At 46.7% G+C, this 17,846-nt stretch overlaps 1 protein-coding gene across 1 annotated transcript in view; it reads right to left on the bottom strand.

The window, feature by feature from the left end:
* Positions 1 to 910: 910 nt before the first annotated feature.
* Positions 911 to 17,846, bottom strand: part of LOC141124133 (beta-1,4-galactosyltransferase galt-1-like) — a 33,423-nt gene continuing 16,487 nt past the window's right edge. The window contains exon 2 of the mRNA XM_073612211.1: positions 911 to 2,299. Within this exon, the coding sequence (XP_073468312.1) occupies positions 1,019 to 2,275 (1,257 nt within the window). The 5' untranslated portion in view covers positions 2,276 to 2,299 and the 3' untranslated portion in view covers positions 911 to 1,018. The remainder of the gene's footprint in view (positions 2,300 to 17,846) is intronic.

Consider the following 17,846-nt stretch of genomic DNA (forward strand, 5'->3'; position numbering starts at 1 on the left):
TGTATGTCCATGACAGGAGAAGAGTGCTTTGGCTGTGCTGTAGTGTAGGCTCGGAACTGCTGCTACTATTTGGGCGGCAGTACACTAGTACTAAGGAGGCACTGTGGAGGATGTAAGGGGGCACTGAGGAGGTACTAAGGGGGCACTCTGGAGACACTGATGTAGGGGGGCACTGATGTGGGGGGCACTGATGTAGGAATGCAGTAAAAAATGTGCTCCATCAAAAAAGTCATCTGGGGTTGGCAACATGGCACGGGAGAAAACGGCCCTGGAATCAGTGGAAAGGGCCCCAGGCTCAGAGTGAAGGGAGGGATTGGCGGGGGGGCTTCATTTTTTTTGCACCGGGGCCCTGAAGGTTCTAGTTTTGCCTCTGGTAGGAAGGTCCCATCCGCACCTGAGTCTAGGCCCAAGGGCACCCCCCACCCCCAGACTAGAGTGCTCCCTCATAGGCCACAACAGCACAACACGCCATCTCCAGCTTCCTCCCGGAACAGCTCCTCCCCAGCTGGGCTGACCCTGAGTATTTGAGCAGGCCTGCCCCCTGCCAATCCAAGTTGGGGATTGGTCAGGGCCCTCAGAATACTACAGGCAGCTCCACCTTACCTCTCCTACCACATCTTTCTAGAAGGTTCCAGTACATTTTAGAAATAGGGGGGAGATCTCAGTGATGCTGATTGTGAGTCATCCAGATCTTCCTGGATTTCTGCCCATCCCAGGAAAAACACAGACAGGCTTGGCTGTCAGCCAAGCCTGCATAAATTTACCTGTACTAGAAAAAAAAAACCTATTTACACTTCTAGCACTAGAGGGTGCTACATGTATATAAGGCAACGGTGTGTGTCTTGTCAGATAGTGGAGGAGGAAGCAGTGCCATTTAGAACAAGGAAGCTCACCCTTTAGAACAAGGCTCTTTTGATCAATATCTCTTAATAAGGGAGTCATTGATAAATGTTGAGTTAGGAGTCATGTACACACAGAATTCCAGTCTTCACTCTACATTACAGGATATACAGGGGGGCTATTGCTGAGGGAAAAGTCTCTGGATCACCTTATCTACATTGGGCACTAAGGACAGATTGTATCTCATCAACCTATCATCTGGAACAAGGTCCTTTACGGTGTATTTGTCCCTCATTTTACAGTGGAAGAGAATGGCCGTATCTTCTCCTATATTCTTTGAATTTTTTTTGCGTGTCGCAGCTAAGTGGATGGAGGTTTGAAATACGTCTTGGGGATTCACAATCATTTTGGGGGCATTGAAGTTTTTCCCCTTGTTAGGGAGTCGGAAATGGTAAGTAAGAATATTGACCCCGGGAACATGAGACCACATGTCAAATCCAGAGATGTTGACCGGAATGGGGAAGAGATGACTCTCAATGCGGAAGACGCTTGTATCTGGATGTTTGTTCTGGAGATTCTCCATCATTGATGACCAGTCCCAGTCCTTGACTGGGAGAATAATTTCATCAATGTCATTGAGGAGAACAAACTTACTTTTGTACATGTTCCTGTATAGACAATCATTTAGGGCTGCAGTTTGTCCAAAATATCCAATCTCAGCATTGAGTCCTTTGTAATAATGCCATTCTTTCGATGTCCGAAGATGGCGGTCTATTGGCCATGGCACCATATCTAGAATTCCTTCATCAATGTAATGACGTAACACCTTGTCTACGTCCTGGGAGCAGTTGGTGTTATAGATTGTGACTCTGGAGGCCCCCAGAATCTTGTACATCTCAATACTCTGGATCATCTGGAGGACATTGTTGTAGTTTCCATACAAAGCAGAAATACATACGGTGAAATTGGAGGAGATTGGTTGTGGTGGACGGTTCCTGACTTCAAACAGAAGATCCTGACCTGTATTTATGGAGACAGTTGAAGAGAAAGACATATAAGTGTAATCACACCCAGAAGGTTCTGCACATAGAAGATCTGCTGTTCCATATGGGAACCCAAATCTGTCACCATGAAGATCTATTTCTGCCCTCACAAAGACATTCTGATGGGAGGAACAATGGAAGATACAGTAGAGTTCTTTCACAGATACATGGATGATGGCGATGACCCGGACTGATTGGCCAAGTCTAGGCTCATAATACGGAGAGATGATAAATGTTCGACGATCCAGAGCTGTGATGGTGTCTATGGCAATGGGAAGTTTCTGAAGTCTCATCTTCTGATGTCTGATCTGTATATGGTAGGAGAAAGAAATGACAGCAACCCACACAAATATGGACAGTGTGCAGAACATGAATCTTAAATATCTCCACATTCTGGTCCCATCAGGTGATCACAGCTGCAAGAAGATAAAAAAAAGAGAGAGCAAGAGCATACAATGAGTTCAGTGAGATATGAAATCTGTAACTGTAATGTAGGAGTAACACTCTGTACCAAAGAAGCTTACACTCTAATGTCCTACTATAGTCACACACTATTATTATTATTCTACATATACTGTATAGAATGAGGATCACTGAGCCAGTCACACCAGTCTCTGTACCAGAGGAGCTTACACTCTAATGTCCCCTCCCCCACAGTCACACACTATTATTATTATACATTTATATAGCTCTGACATATACCGTAGTGCTGTACAGCAAACATGAACCAAGATCAGGAGTCAAGGCAGTAGGGATGAGGTCCATTTTCAGGTAGGACATGGGTTTGAGGTCAACCCACTAAACTAATATGAAATGTCAGCCCCCTTCCTTTTCTGAATGGACAGAGTCAGTGATCGGTACCGATCGATCCTGTGTCCTTTCATAACTAAAGCACCGGAAACTGTGTTTCCTCATCTTCAGTTTGTGAAAGAATGGGAAGCCCCTGTACAGAGCTAATGCTGCCCATTCATTCTGTGCAGCTGAGGCTGAAGAGATGGAGATTGGTGTTTCCAATTACTTTCTCTGTCTCAAAACCCCTGATATTTCATAAAAAGCCCCCCAACGGGGCTCCTAAAAAAAATGTAAGAAAAAAAATTTAAAAATTAAATTGTAAAACAAATTAATAAAATAAAATAGTAATGAAAAATAAAAAACTACTGATATCAGTGGTGGAACTACCAGAGTCCAAAAAGGTCTCATTTACATCCAGGCCCTGGTGTTCCGCCACCTTGCTTGGATGAAAGGGCCCCGGCCGAGTGTTGCGGGGGCCCTTTATGGTTTCTTGTACTGGGGCCTTGAAGGTTCTAGTTATGCCTTTGACTTAAACCCGGAATGTTCTGTAGGTAGTTTGGAGAATTTGGGGGAGGGAACAGTTTTATCTATAAAGCTCATATATTTTTTTCCTTAATACATTCCCTGCACTAAGGTAAAAGACGGTTTGCCCCTTGCTGTGCCCCCTCCCCCCCCTAACACTGACCTGAGTCCAGCACCGTGCTTGGCTGCCATTGGCTCCTGTTGCTATCAGTCAAAGAGTGTAAGGAGGGTGCAGAAGCAGGGCGAGCCACGCTGTGTGTGCCAATAGATGCACGCAGTACAGCTCGGGATCGAGCCCGCATGTGTGCCCCTATGGGAAATGGCTTGCTATAAAGGCACATGAAGAGGAGGAGAGGCCGGGATTAAACAATACCAAATAAAATCTGTTATCAAAATCGTAATTTTGCAAAAAGATCTGAACAAATGAATTAGATAATCACCTGATAATCACCTGAATGACCACAACATACAGGGATATACAATGTAATACTGACATATAATCACACACATAGGTTGGACTTGATGGACTTGTGTCTTTTTTCAACCTCACCTACTGTTATATTCTTAATATCTAAATTTTAATTGGCTTTATTAATAAGAATATGCATTTTCCATATTTGTGTGAATGATAGGACTTTGAGCTAATGATATTCAGATGACGACTCATTGACTGAAAATGCAGGTCAAGACCCTGTCAGAATTTGATGGATTTTGTAAATAATATATGTATGGGTTGAAAATCTTCCTATGTAACCGATACTCTGATTTATGCGTTTATGTTTTAAGAGGTCTGATGTTTAGTCTTATAGTCTCTCTCTCACATATATCCTGTTTCATGTTTAAAAGGTTTGGTAAAGTGAAACAGATGTTAAAGAGGCTTGTATATCTACTCTAGCCCCCACTCTTAGGAAGGAGGAGAAAGGGGAGTGTATGGGAGGGATTTGTGTTTGGGCGAGAATTTGAAAGACTGAGTTCATATAGACACAAGGAAAAACCAAAAAAGAAAGCGCCTCTTAAGTATAGCGGATTTATTAGTGTGTTAAAAGCATAGTATACACTCACATTAAGGTAGATGATGTACTGCTTCCATAAAGAACTGGTCCCGGTGTCTCTCGATGGTGACTGGTGATCAAACGGGAGCCTAGATGGACGCCGTGCGGTGGCCGCGGACCTCCGCTCGGAGGCACCGGCTGTACAAGCGGTGTAGTGGAGAAGTCACTTCCGCGTTCCAGCGGATCACATGGGAGATGACGTCACTGGGACAGTTCAGACTAACTGGGAACCACTACGCGTTTCAGAGCATGCGCGAAGCTCATAACGAGCATGCGCACTCCTTTTTCAAGTGTCTAATGGAAAAAACTAACCAGGAAGCTTAAATAACTACGAAGTAGCGATAAGGACCAATCATAATCAAGAAGGGGGAGGGAACAATAACAAAAATAGCTATAACGACATTAGAACGAGTTCTTTATAGATTACATAGTATATTGATAGAGTATAGATAATTTTTATTTTAATTTTATTTTTATTTTTATTTTTATTTTTAATACTACATGTATATATTGATTATCAATTTTATCCGCACATTAACTGTTTTTAAATTATTATTATCATTATTATCTTTTAATTTTAATCATTATTATACCATCTCATTAACTTGTATTATCTAATACTATATATATACATATATATGTAAACTCTTTTTGCGATCTAATATTGCCAATATACTCTATCAATATACTATGTAATCTATAAAGAACTCGTTCTAATGTCGTTATAGCTATTTTTGTTATTGTTCCCTCCCCCTTCTTGATTATGATTGGTCCTTATCGCTACTTCGTAGTTATTTAAGCTTCCTGGTTAGTTTTTTCCATTAGACACTTGAAAAAGGAGTGCGCATGCTCGTTATGAGCTTCGCGCATGCTCTGAAACGCGTAGTGGTTCCCAGTTAGTCTGAACTGTCCCAGTGACGTCATCTCCCATGTGATCCGCTGGAACGCGGAAGTGACTTCTCCACTACACCGCTTGTACAGCCGGTGCCTCCGAGCGGAGGTCCGCGGCCACCGCACGGCGTCCATCTAGGCTCCCGTTTGATCACCAGTCACCATCGAGAGACACCGGGACCAGTTCTTTATGGAAGCAGTACATCATCTACCTTAATGTGAGTGTATACTATGCTTTTAACACACTAATAAATCCGCTATACTTAAGAGGCGCTTTCTTTTTTAGTTTTTTATGTTCATATGGAGACTGACTTCACTCAACAGGAAGCTGCCCTTGGTATCTTGGAGAAATAGATTTCCCGGATTCCTAGATTTTCATTGATCCTAGGATCACAGATCTCTTTCTGGCATCATCTATTGACTTTTTTTCCCATTTATTTTGGCTGTATTTCCATGGACTTTGGCGCGATTACATTATTTGTTTTAATATAGACACAAGGAATCCAGTCTTCTGGCTCTTTACACACATCTTCTGTTCCAAGCTACATATACCTATTCAAGACACAGCTCTCCTATGCACACAGAATTACTTCCAGGACACAAGAAGTTAATCGGCCATCTTAGAAGAGTAACACAAAAGGGAAGCACATGGTCTAATGACTTTAAGAACTCTTTTCAGATCTTTGAAACAAATGAACTATATTTGAACATTTTTTGCATATATGAAACAACACTAATTCTGAATATGAATGTACTATTTTTGTAAGTATTTTCCAAGTTTATGTGTGTACAATAAAACACACAGTTTGATTTAAGCTGACTCAAGCAGATATAATTCCAAAATTCGTCTCACGAGAAATCATCATTATTGAAGGCTTTTTATACAATATTAAGCCATTTATTTCACCTACTATGTAACTATGAGAATTATTGTTTTATCTCTGGAGTTGATCCCCTTTTAATGCCAATATTCTGTTTGCTTTATTAGCAGCAGCTTGGCATTGCTGAGCCTATCATCTACTAGGACCCCCAGGTCCTTTTCCATCCTAGATCCCCCCAGAGGTTCTCCCCCCAGTCTATAGATTGCATTCAGATTTTTACCACCCAAATGCATTATTTTACATTTTTCTACATTGAACCTCATTTGCCATGTAGTCGCCCCTCCCCCATTAATTTGTTCAGGTCTTTTTGCAAGATTTCCACATCCTGCGGAGAAGTTATTGCCCTGCTTAGCTTAGTATTGTCTGCAAATACAGAGATTGAACTGTTTATCCCATCCTCCAGATCGTTTATGAACAAATTAAATAGGATTGGTCCGAGCACAGAACCCTGGGGAACCCCACTACCCACCCCTGACCATTCTGAGTACTCCCCATTTATCACCACCCTCTGAACACGCCCTTGTAGCCAGTTTTCAATCCATGTACTCACCCTATGGTCCATGCCAACGCACCTTATTTTGTACAGTAAACGTTTATGGGGAACTGTGTCAAATGCTTTTGCAAAATCCAGATACACCATGTCTACGGGCCTTCCTTTATCTAGATGGCAACTCACCTCCTCATAGAAGGTTAATAGATTGGTTTGGCAAGAACAATTCTTCATGAATCCATGCTGATTACTGCTAATGATATCGTTCTTATTACTAAAATCTTGTATATAGTCCCTTATCATCCCCTTCAAGATTTTACATACTATTGATGTTAGGCTAACTGGTCTGTAATTCCCAGGGATGTATTTTGGGCCCTTTTTAAATATTGGTGCTACATTGGCTTTTCTCCAATCAGCTGGTACCATTCCAGTCAGTAGACTGTCAGTAAAAATTAGGAACAACGGTCTGGCAATCACTTGACTGAGTTCCCTAAGTACCCTCAGGTGCAAGCCATCTGGTCCCGGTGATTTATTAATGTTAAGTTTCTCAAGTCTAATTTTAATTCTGTCCTCTGTTAACCATGAGGGTGCTTCCTGTGTTGTGTCATGAGGATAAACACTGCAGTTTTGGTTACTGAAGCCCCCCGATTCACTCGTGAAGACTGAGGAGAAGAATAAATTCAATACCTTCACCATCTCCCCATCCTTTGTAACCAGATGTCCTTCCTCATTCTTTATGGGGGCAATATGGTCTGTCCTCCCTTTTTTACTGTTTACATACTTAAAGAATTTCTTGGGATTTTTTTTGCTCTCCTCCGCTATGTGTCTTTCATGTTCTATCTTAGCCATCCTAATTGCACCCTTACATTTCTTATTGCATTCTTTATAAAGTCTGAATGCTGAGGATGATCCCTCAACCTTGTATTTTTTGAAGGCCTTCTCCTTTGCTTTTATATGCATTTTTACATTGGAGTTAAGCCATCCAGGACTTTTGTTCGCCCTTTAAAATGTATTTCCCAATGGGATACATTGGCTAATGCCCTTATTTAATATACTCTTAAAGCAAACCCATCTCTCCTCCGTATTCTTTGTTCCTAATATTTTATCCCAATTTATGCCTTTTAGCAAGGTTTGTAGTTTAGGGAAGTTGGCTCTTTTGAAATTTAGTGTCTTTGTATCCCCTTTATGTTTCCTATTTGTGTGATTTATACTGAAACGAATTGACCTGTGATCGCTGTTACCTAAATTGCCCCGTATTTCCACATCTGTGATCAGGTCTGTATTGTTGGTAATCAGTAGATCTAGTAATGTTTTATTTCTAGTTGGTGCATCTACCATCTGACCCATAAAATTGTCCTGCAAGACATTAAGGAACTGGCAAGCCTTAAATGAATGCGCGGTTCCCTCCGCCCAGTCTATGTCTGGATAATTAAAATCCCCCATTATGATAACACTTCCCATCCTTGCTGCTAATCCAATTTGTGACAGGAGATCCGTCTCCACTTCCTCCCTCAGGTTAGGGGGCCTATAGCATACTCCCAGTATTATTTTCCCCTTAGCTTCATCCCTTTGGAGCTCTACCCATAAGGATTCCACCTCCTCTCTAGCTCCCTCAGTGATGTCATCTCTCACATTCACTTGTACATTATTCTTGATATATAGGCATACCCCTCCCCCTTTTTTACCCTCTCTATCCTTGCGGCAGTGGCGTCGCTAGGGGGTGGCTTTTGGGGCTATAGCTCCGAATCTCGGGTCCATAGCCCCTAGTCTCTGCAGGGGTCCCCAAGGGGAGGGGAGGTTCTCTGGGGACACTGATGTAAGTGGGGGCCTCTCTGGGGACCCTGATGCAGGTAGGAGGCTCTCTGGGAACCCTGATTTAAGGGGGAGGCTCTCTGGGGACCCTGATTTAAGGGGGAGGCTCTCTGGGGACCCTGATGCAGGTAGGAGGCTCTCTGGGGACCCTGATGCAGGTAGGAGGCTCTCTGGGGACCCTGATTTAAGGGGGAGGCTCTCTGGGGACCCTGATTTAAGGGGGAGGCTCTCTGGGAACCCTGATGCAAGGGGGGGCTCTCTGGGGACCCTGATGTAAGTGGGGGGCTCTCTGGGGACCCTGATGCAGGTAGGAGGCTCTCTGGGGACCCTGATTTAAGGGGAGGCTCTCTGGGGACCCTGATGCAGGTAGGAGGCTCTCTGGGGACCCTGATTTAAGGGGGAGGCTCTCTGGGAACCCTGATGCAAGGGGGAGGCTCTCTGGGGACCCTGATGCAGGTAGGAGGCTCTCTGGGGACCCTGATTTAAGGGGGAGGCTCTCTGGGAACCCTGATGCAAGGGGGAGGCTCTCTGGGGACCCTGATGCAGGTAGGAGACTCTCTGGGGACCCTGATTTAAGGGGGAGGCTCTCTGGGAACCCTGATGCAAGGGGGAGGCTCTCTGGGGATCCTAATGTAAGGGGGGCTCTCTGGGGACCCTGATTTAAGGGGGAGGCTCTCTGGGGACCCTGATTTAAGGGGGAGGCTCTCTGGAGACCCTGATTTAAGGGGGAGGCTTTCTGGGAACCCTGATTTAAGGGGGAGGCTCTCTGGGAACCCTGATGCAAGGGGGAGGCTCTCTGGGGATCCTAATGTAAGGGGGGCTCTCTGGGGACCCTGATGCAAGGGGGAGGCTCTCTGGGGATCCTAATGTAAGGGGGGCTCTCTGGGGACCCTGATGTAAGGGGGGGGTCTTTCTGGGAATATATATACACACACACACATGTATATTATATACATGTGTATGCCCGCCCAAGCATATGACTTTCTTTACTACGTTGCTATGGGCTCTAGCCCCAGATCTTTTGTAGACCTAGCAACGCCCCTGCCTTGCGGTATAGGGTATACCCTTGAATGTTTGCCAGCCAATCATGAGAGCTGTTGAACCAGGTCTCTGAAATTCCCACAAAATCCAAATCCTCCTCGTACAACAGTATCTCTAGTTCACCCATCTTGTCCGCCATGCTCCTGGCATTGGTAAACATGCCACATAGTTTAGACCGGTCGCATATTGTCCTCGTATTGGGTGTTTCGAGATTGCAACAAGGACTTGCTACTATACTCACCTTGTGTTTATGTGCTTTGGTTAACCTACCACTAATGCCCCCAACACTACCCTCTGGAATATCATCCGCGCTGACTATCTCTACCTCTGGACCCTCCCCCCATCGCCTATTTTATAAACCCCTCTAACTTTTTGGCCATCTTCATTCCTAGCCGATCTGCACCCTCCTCATTTAGGTGCAGTCCGTCCCTTCTATAGTACCAGTTATCGACTGAGAAGTCAGCCCAGTCCTCCAGGAACCCAAACCCCTCCTTAATACACCAGCTCTTCAGCCACTTGTTTACTTCCCTAATCTCCCTCTGCCTTTCTGATGTGGCTCGATGTACCGGTAGTATTCCTGAGAACACTACCTTGAAGGTCCTTTTCCTCAATTTAGCTCCTAAGTCCCTAAAATCGTTCTTTAGGACACTCCATCTGCCTCTGACTTTGTCATTGGTGCCAACGTGCACCATGACAGCCGGGTCTTCCCCAGCCCCTCCCAGTAATCTGTCCACAAGATCCGTGATGTGCCGAACCTGAGCGCCCGGTAGACAACATACTGTTCGGCGCTTCAGGTCTTGGTTACAGATTGCCCTCTCTGTCCTTCTAAGAATTGAGTCCCCTACCACCAGAATCTGTCTTTCCTTTCCCTTTGCTTCCCCCCACTCTCACTGGAGGAGTTCTTCCCCTGGCAGCTAGGAGAGTCCCTCATCTCCAGCAGTGCTGGTCCCTGACTGGTTTCACCAATGTCACTCAATGGAGCGTACTTATTGGGATGCTCCAGTCCTGGATCGGCCTCCCTGGCACTTCCCCCTCTACCTTCCCTTCCGGCACCTCTTTGTCTCCACCCGCCTCTGTGCTGGCACCTGCCGTGTACGTTCCTGGCTCTCCTTTAGTATGGAGGGACTTCTCAGTGCTGACAGTTGCTTCCCCAGATTCAGAACCTGGGCTTCCAGGGAAACAATGTGCTTACATTTTGCACAGCAGTATTCACCCTCGATCGGATGATCAAGGAACGCATACATGCAGCAAGATGTACAAAGAGTCGCCTCTCCACACCCGCCGGGCATTGTACCTGTAGCACTGGTAGATTTGCAACCTACCGCATGTTAGGTAAATTTAGTAAATTGTGCGTTAGGAAGGTTAGGTTTGCCTCTGTTCCAGCTTGGCTGACGTTGTGGGTGTTTCCGTGCTGACCGGTGGGTGTCGCTGTTATCACTGGTCAGGGTTGGAAAGGCAACGTGTTGAAGCGAATAGATGCTCCTCTGTCCCGGAGGCACGCTTGATGGAGGTGGTCCTCCGAGTTGCATTCTGGGCGAGGGTATTTACGGGACAGACGCCATATTTTGGGGTTCGTTTTACAGCCACCTGCTGGCCCTCCTGGCCGACAGGTATGCGTTAAGGATCTACCTCGTGGTCCTCTGATCGGGAGGCCCATGATGCTACAGCGCAGGGGTGAATCCAGAAGCTTGTCTGGAGCCTGCCACCGCGGCTGAGGAATAGTCATGAGTAGGGATGAGCTTCGAGTTCGAGTCGAACTCATGTTCTACTCGAACATTGGCTGTTCGCAAGTTCGCCGAACAGCGAACAATTTGGGGTGTTCGCGGCAAATTCGAATGCCGCGGAACACCCTTTAAAAGTCTATGGGAGAAATCAAAAGTGCTAATTTTAAAGGCTTATATGCAAGTTATTGTCATAAAAAGTGTTTGGGGACCTGGGTCCTGCCCCAGGGGACATGGATCAATGCAAAAAAAAGTTTTAAAAACGGACGTTTTTTCAGGAGCAGTGATTTTATTAATGCTTAAAGTCAAACAATAAAAGTGTAATATCCCTTTAAATTTCGTACCTGGGGGGTGTCTATAGTATGCCTGTAAAGGGGCGCATGTTTCCTGTGTTTAGAACAGTCTGACAGCAAAATGACATTTGGAAGGAAAAAACTCATTTAAAACTACCCGCGGCTATTGCATTGCCGACAATACACATAGAAGTTCATTGATAAAAACGGCATGGGAATTCCCCACAGGGCAACCCCGAACCAAAATTAAAAAAAAAAAAATGATGTGGGGGTCCCCCTAAATTCCATACAAGGCCCTTCGGGTCTGGTATGGATATTAAGGGGAACCCCAGCCAAAATTTAAAAAAAAAATTGACGTGGGGTTCCCCCTAAATTCCATACCAGACCCTTCAGGTCTGGTATGGATTTTAAGGGGAACCCCGCGCCAAAAAAAAAAAAAAAAAAACGGCGTGGGGTCCCCCTAAAAATCCATACCAGACCCTTATCCGAGCACGCAACCTGGCAGGCCGCAGGAAAAGAGGGGGGGACGAGAGTGCGGCCCCCCCCCCCTCCTGAACCGTACCAGGCCACATGCCCTCAACATTGGGAGGGTGCTTTGGGGTAGCCCCCCAAAACACCTTGTCCCCATGTTGATGAAGACAAGGGCCTCATCCCCACAACCGTGGCCGGTGGTTGTGGGGGTCTGCGGGCGGGGGGCTTATCGGAATCTGGAAGCCCCCTTTACCAAGGGGACCCCCAGATCCCGGCCCCCCCCCTGTGTGAAATGGTAAGGGGTTACTTACCCCTACCATTTCACTAAAAAACTGTCAAAAATGTTAAAAATGACAAGAGACAGTTTTTGACAATTCCTTTATTTAAATGCTTCTCCTTTCTTCTTTCTTCCTTCATCTTCTTCTTCTTCTGGTTCTTCTGGCTCTTCTGGTTCTTCCTCCGGCGTTCTCGTCCAGCATCTCCTCCGCGGCGTCTTCTATCTTCTTCTCCTCGGGCCGCTCCGCACCCATGGCATGAGGGGGGAGGCTCCCGCTCTTCTCTTCATCTTCTTCTTCATCTTCATCTTCTTCTTCATCTTCTTCTTCTTCTTCTTCTTCTTCTTCTCTTCTTCATCTCTTCTTCCTTCTTCATTTCTTCTCCGGGCCGCTCCGCATCCATGCATGGAGGGAGGCTCCCGCTGTGTGACGGCGTCTCTTCGTCTGATGGTTCTTAAATAACGGGGGGCGGGGCCACCCGGTGACCCCGCCCCCCTCTGACGCACGGTGAATTGACGGGACTTCCCTGTGACGTCACGGGGAATGCCACAGGGAAGTCCCGTCATGTCCCGTGCGTCAGAGGGGGGCGGGGTCACCGGGTGGCCCCGCCCCCCGTTATTTAAGAACCGTCAGACGAGGAGACGCCGTCACACAGCGGGAGCCTCCCTCCATGCATGGATGCGGAGCGGCCCGGAGAAGAAATGAAGAAGGAAGAAGAGATGAAGAAGAGAAGAAGAAGAAGAAGATGAAGAAGAAGATGAAGATGAAGAAGAAGATGAAGAGAAGAGCGGGAGCCTCCCCCCTCATGCCATGGGTGCGGAGCGGCCCGAGGAGAAGAAGATAGAAGATGCCGCGGAGGAGATGCTGGACGAGAACGCCGGAGGAAGAACCAGAAGAGCCAGAAGAACCAGAAGAAGAAGAAGATGAAGGAAGAAAGAAGAAGCATTTAAATAAAGGAATTGTCAAAAACTGTCTCTTGTCATTTTTAACATTTTTGACAGTTTTTTAGTGAAATGGTAGGGGTAAGTAACCCCTTACCATTTCACACAGGGGGGGGGGCCGGGATCTGGGGGTCCCCTTGGTAAAGGGGGCTTCCAGATTCCGATAAGCCCCCCGCCCGCAGACCCCCACAACCACCGGCCACGGTTGTGGGGATGAGGCCCTTGTCTTCATCAACATGGGGACAAGGTGTTTTGGGGGGCTACCCCAAAGCACCCTCCCAATGTTGAGGGCATGTGGCCTGGTACGGTTCAGGAGGGGGGGGGGCCGCACTCTCGTCCCCCCCTCTTTTCCTGCGGCCTGCCAGGTTGCGTGCTCGGATAAGGGTCTGGTATGGATTTTTAGGGGGACCCCACGCCGTTTTTTTTTTTTTTTTTTGGCGCGGGGTTCCCCTTAAAATCCATACCAGACCTGAAGGGTCTGGTATGGAATTTAGGGGGAACCCCACGTCAATTTTTTTTTTTAATTTTGGCTGGGGTTCCCCTTAATATCCATACCAGACCTGAAGGGCCTTGTATGGAATTTAGGGGGACCCCCACATCATTTTTTTTTTTTAATTTTGGTTCGGGGTTGCCCTGTGGGGAATTCCCATGCCGTTTTTATCAATGAACTTCTATGTGTATTGTTGGCAATGCAATAGCCGCGGTAGTTTTAAATGAGTTTTTTCCTTCAAAATGTCATTTTGCTGTCAGACTGTTCTAAACACGGGAAACATGCGCCCCTTTACAGGCATACTATAGACACCCCCCAGGTATGAAATTTAAAGGGATATTACACTTTTATTGTTTGACTTTAAGCATTATTAAAATCACTGCTCCTGAAAAAACGGCCGTTTTTAAAACTTTTTTTTGCATTGATCCATGTCCCCTGGGGCAGGACCCGGGTCCCCAAACACTTTTATTGACAATAACTTGCATATTAGCCTTTAAAATTAGCACTTTTGATTATTCATGTTCGTGTCCCATAGACTTTAACGGTGTTCGCGTGTTCGAACGAATTTTTTTCCTGTTCGCATGTTCTGGTGCGAACCGAACAGGGGGGTGTTCGGCTCATCCCTAGTCATGAGCTGTCGGTCCTGTGTGACGAAGCTGGACAACCAAGGAGATCCCAGGGGAGGACCCGTCTTGGAGAGATCACGCAGCGTGCCGGTCTATAGAGGGGCCTGGTGACTCGGTTGAAGGACGTATCCAAAAATAACTATACAGCATAGTGTTGCCGGCTCGGCTTAAAGGTTCAAGCACTGTGACTGACTTTCACTACAGAAAATGTATACATCCTGTGGCAGAGGATCATACGGATTTTATTTCCAACCAAGTCTGTGGCAGAGACTTTGATTTGTGCTGCGTGCTGGCTGCTAGACCGGTGAGAGAGGCCTATCTAGATGAGCAAGGAGTGTGTCCCACGAGGGGAGCGCATTTCAAATAGTATTTTAATTATACCAGGACATTTTGTCAAGAGAACCCTACCAGAGAATGTTTGAGTTTATTCTGTGAGTTTCCTTTCTACCTCTTTCCTGCTACTTCCTAAGTCGTTTGTTTAATAAAGCATTGAAAACGTACTCCAGTGTTGGTGCGTGTGTCGTCCGGAAGTAAACTCAACGGAACCCCTAGACCCGGTGCCGGTGAAACAGAGGGAAGCAGAGTGAAGGTAACAGACCCGCTTAAACCAGCAGCTCCACCGTGAGTTAGTGCTACATGTGGGGGCGTCGCCCGGGATTTGTTGACCGCCAGTTGCTGCAACCCAGTGGAGTGTTTTACCCGGGAGTTTACAGAGAGAGCTGGACTTTGAAAGAAAATCTTTTCAGGAAGAGGAAAGATTACACTGCAGGAACATATTTGGGGGGCACACCATGCAATGCGTTTAAATTCAAGATGGTGCTGCTATAAGACCTACAAACAGTACAAAATATTTTACAGCGCACACATACAAGAATGACATTTCCTGCTGGGCTAGTTAAAAACACCTGAACATATTCAAAAAATACGGGGGTTTGGTCACACTATATGGTCATTAGGGATGAGCTTCGAGTTCGAGTCGAACTCATGTTCGACTCGAACATTGGCTGTTCGCAAGTTCGCCGAACAGCGAACAATTTGGGGTGTTCGCGGCAAATTCGAGTGCCGCAGAACACCCTTTAAAAGTCTATGGGAGAAATCAAAAGTGCTCATTTTAAAGGCTAATATGCAAGTTATTGTCATAAAAAGTGTTTGAGGACCTGGGTCCTGCCCCAGGGGACATGGATCAATGCAAAAAAAAGTTTTAAAAATGGCCGTTTTTTCAGGAGCAGTGATTTTAATAATGCTTAAAGTCAAACAATAAAAGTGTAATATCCCTTTAATTTTCGTACCTGGGGGGTGTCTATAGTATGCCTGTAAAGGGGCGCATGTTTCCCGTGTTTAGAACAGTCTGACAGCAAAATGACATTTTGAAGGAAAAAACTCATTTAAAACTACCCGCGGCTATTGCATTGCCGACAATACACATAGAAGTTCATTGATAAAAACGGCATGGGAATTCCCCAAAGGGGAACCCCGAACCAAAATTTAAAAAAAAAATGACGTGGGAGTCCCCCTAAATTCCATACCAGGCCCTTCAGGTCTGATATGGATATTAAGGGGAACCCCGGCCAAAATTAAAAAAAAAAAATGACGTGGGGTTCCCCCTAAATTCCATCCCAGACCCTTCAGGTCTGGGATGGATTTTAAGGGGAACCCTGCGCCAAAAAAAAAAAAAAAAAAAAAAACGGCGTGGGGTCCCCCCAAACATCCATACCAGACCCTTATCCGAGCACGCAACCTGGCAGGCCGCAGGAAAAGAGGGGGGGACGAGAGTGCGCCCCCCCCTCCTGAACCGTACCAGGCCACATGCCCTCAACATTGGGAGGGTGCTTTGGGGTAGCCCCCCAAAACACCTTGTCCCCATGTTGATGAGGACAAGGGCCTCATCCCCACAACCCTGGCCGGTGGTTGTGGGGGTCTGCGGGCGGGGGGCTTATCGGAATCTGGAAGCCCCCTTTAACAAGGTGACCCCCAGATCCCGGCCCCCCCCCTGTGTGAAATGGTAAGGGGGTACATAAGTACCCCTACCATTTCACGAAGAAAGTGTCAAAAATGTTAAAAATGACAAGAGACAGTTTTTGACAATTCCTTTATTTAAATACTTCTTCTTTCTTCTATCTTCCTTCATCTTCTGGTTCTTCTGGTTCTTCTGGCTCTTCTGGTTCTTCCTCCGGCGTTCTCGTCCAGCATCTCCTCCGCGGCGTCTTCTATCTTCTTCTCCTCGGGCCGCTCCGCACCCATGGCATGGGGGGAGGCTCCCGCTCTTCTCTTCATCTTCTTCATCTTCTTCTCTTCTTCTCTTCTTCATTTTCTTCTCCGGGCCGCTCTGCACCCATGCTGGCATGGAGGGAGGCTCCCGCTGTGTGACGGCGCTCCTCGTCTGACAGTTCTTAAATAACGGGGGGCCAGGGCCATCCGGTGACCCCGCCCCACTCTGACGCACGGTGACTTGACGGGACTTCCCTGTGACGTCACGGGGAATGCCACAGGGAAGTCCCGTCATGTCCCATGTGTCAGAGGGGGCGGGGTCACCGGGTGGCCCCGCCCCCCCGTTATTTAAGAACTGTCAGACGAGGAGCGCCGTCACACAGCGGGAGCCTCCCTCCATGCCAGCATGGGTGCGGAGCGGCCCGGAGAAGAAAATGAAGAAGAGAAGAAGAGAAGAAGAGAAGAAGAGAAGAAAAGAAGAAGAGAAGAAGATGAAGAAGATGAAGAGAAGAGCGGGAGCCTCCCCCCATGCCATGGGTGCGGAGCGGCCCGAGGAGAAGCAGATAGAAGACGCCGCGGAGGAGATGCTGGACGAGAACGCCGGAGGAAGAACCAGAAGAGCCAGAAGAACCAGAAGATGAAGGAAGATAGAAGAAAGAAGAAGTATTTAAATAAAGGAATAGTCAAAAACTGTCTCTTGTCATTTTTAACATTTCTGACAGTTTTTTAGTGAAATGGTAGGTACCCCCTTACCATTTCACACAGGGGGGGGGCCGGGATCTGGGGGTCCCCTTGTTAAAGGGGGCTTCCAGATTCCGATAAGCCCCCCGCCCGCAGACCCCCACAACCACCGGCCAGGGTTGTGGGGATGAGGCCCTTGTCCTCATCAACATGGGGACAAGGTGTTTTGGGGGGCTACCCCAAAGCACCCTCCCAATGTTGAGGGCATGTGGCCTGCTACGGTTCAGGAGGGGGGGCTGCACTCTCGTCCCCCCCTTTTTTCCTGCGGCCTGCCAGGTTGCGTGCTCGGATAAGGGTCTGGTGTGGATTTTTGGGGGGACCCCACGCCGTTTTTTTTTTTTTTTTGGCGCGGGGTTCCCCTTAAAATCCATACCAGACCTGAAGGGTCTGGTATGGAATTTAGGGGGAACCCCACGTCATTTTTTTTTTTTAATTTTGGCCGGGGTTCCCCTTAATATCCATACCAGACCTGAAGGGCCTGGTATGGAATTTAGGGGGACTCCCACGTCATTTTTTTTTTTTAATTTTGGTTCGGGGTTCCCCTTTGGGGAATTCCCATGCCATTTTTATCAATGAACTTCTATGTGTATTGTCGGCAATGCAATAGCCGCGGGTAGTTTTAAATGGCTTTTTTCCTTCAAAATGTCATTTTGCTGTCAGACTGTTCTAAACACAGGAAACATGCGCCCCTTTACAGGCATACTATAGACACCCCC

This window comes from Aquarana catesbeiana, linkage group LG01 (genome assembly GCF_042186555.1).
Source record: "Aquarana catesbeiana isolate 2022-GZ linkage group LG01, ASM4218655v1, whole genome shotgun sequence".
Lineage (NCBI taxonomy): Eukaryota > Metazoa > Chordata > Amphibia > Anura > Ranidae > Aquarana > Aquarana catesbeiana.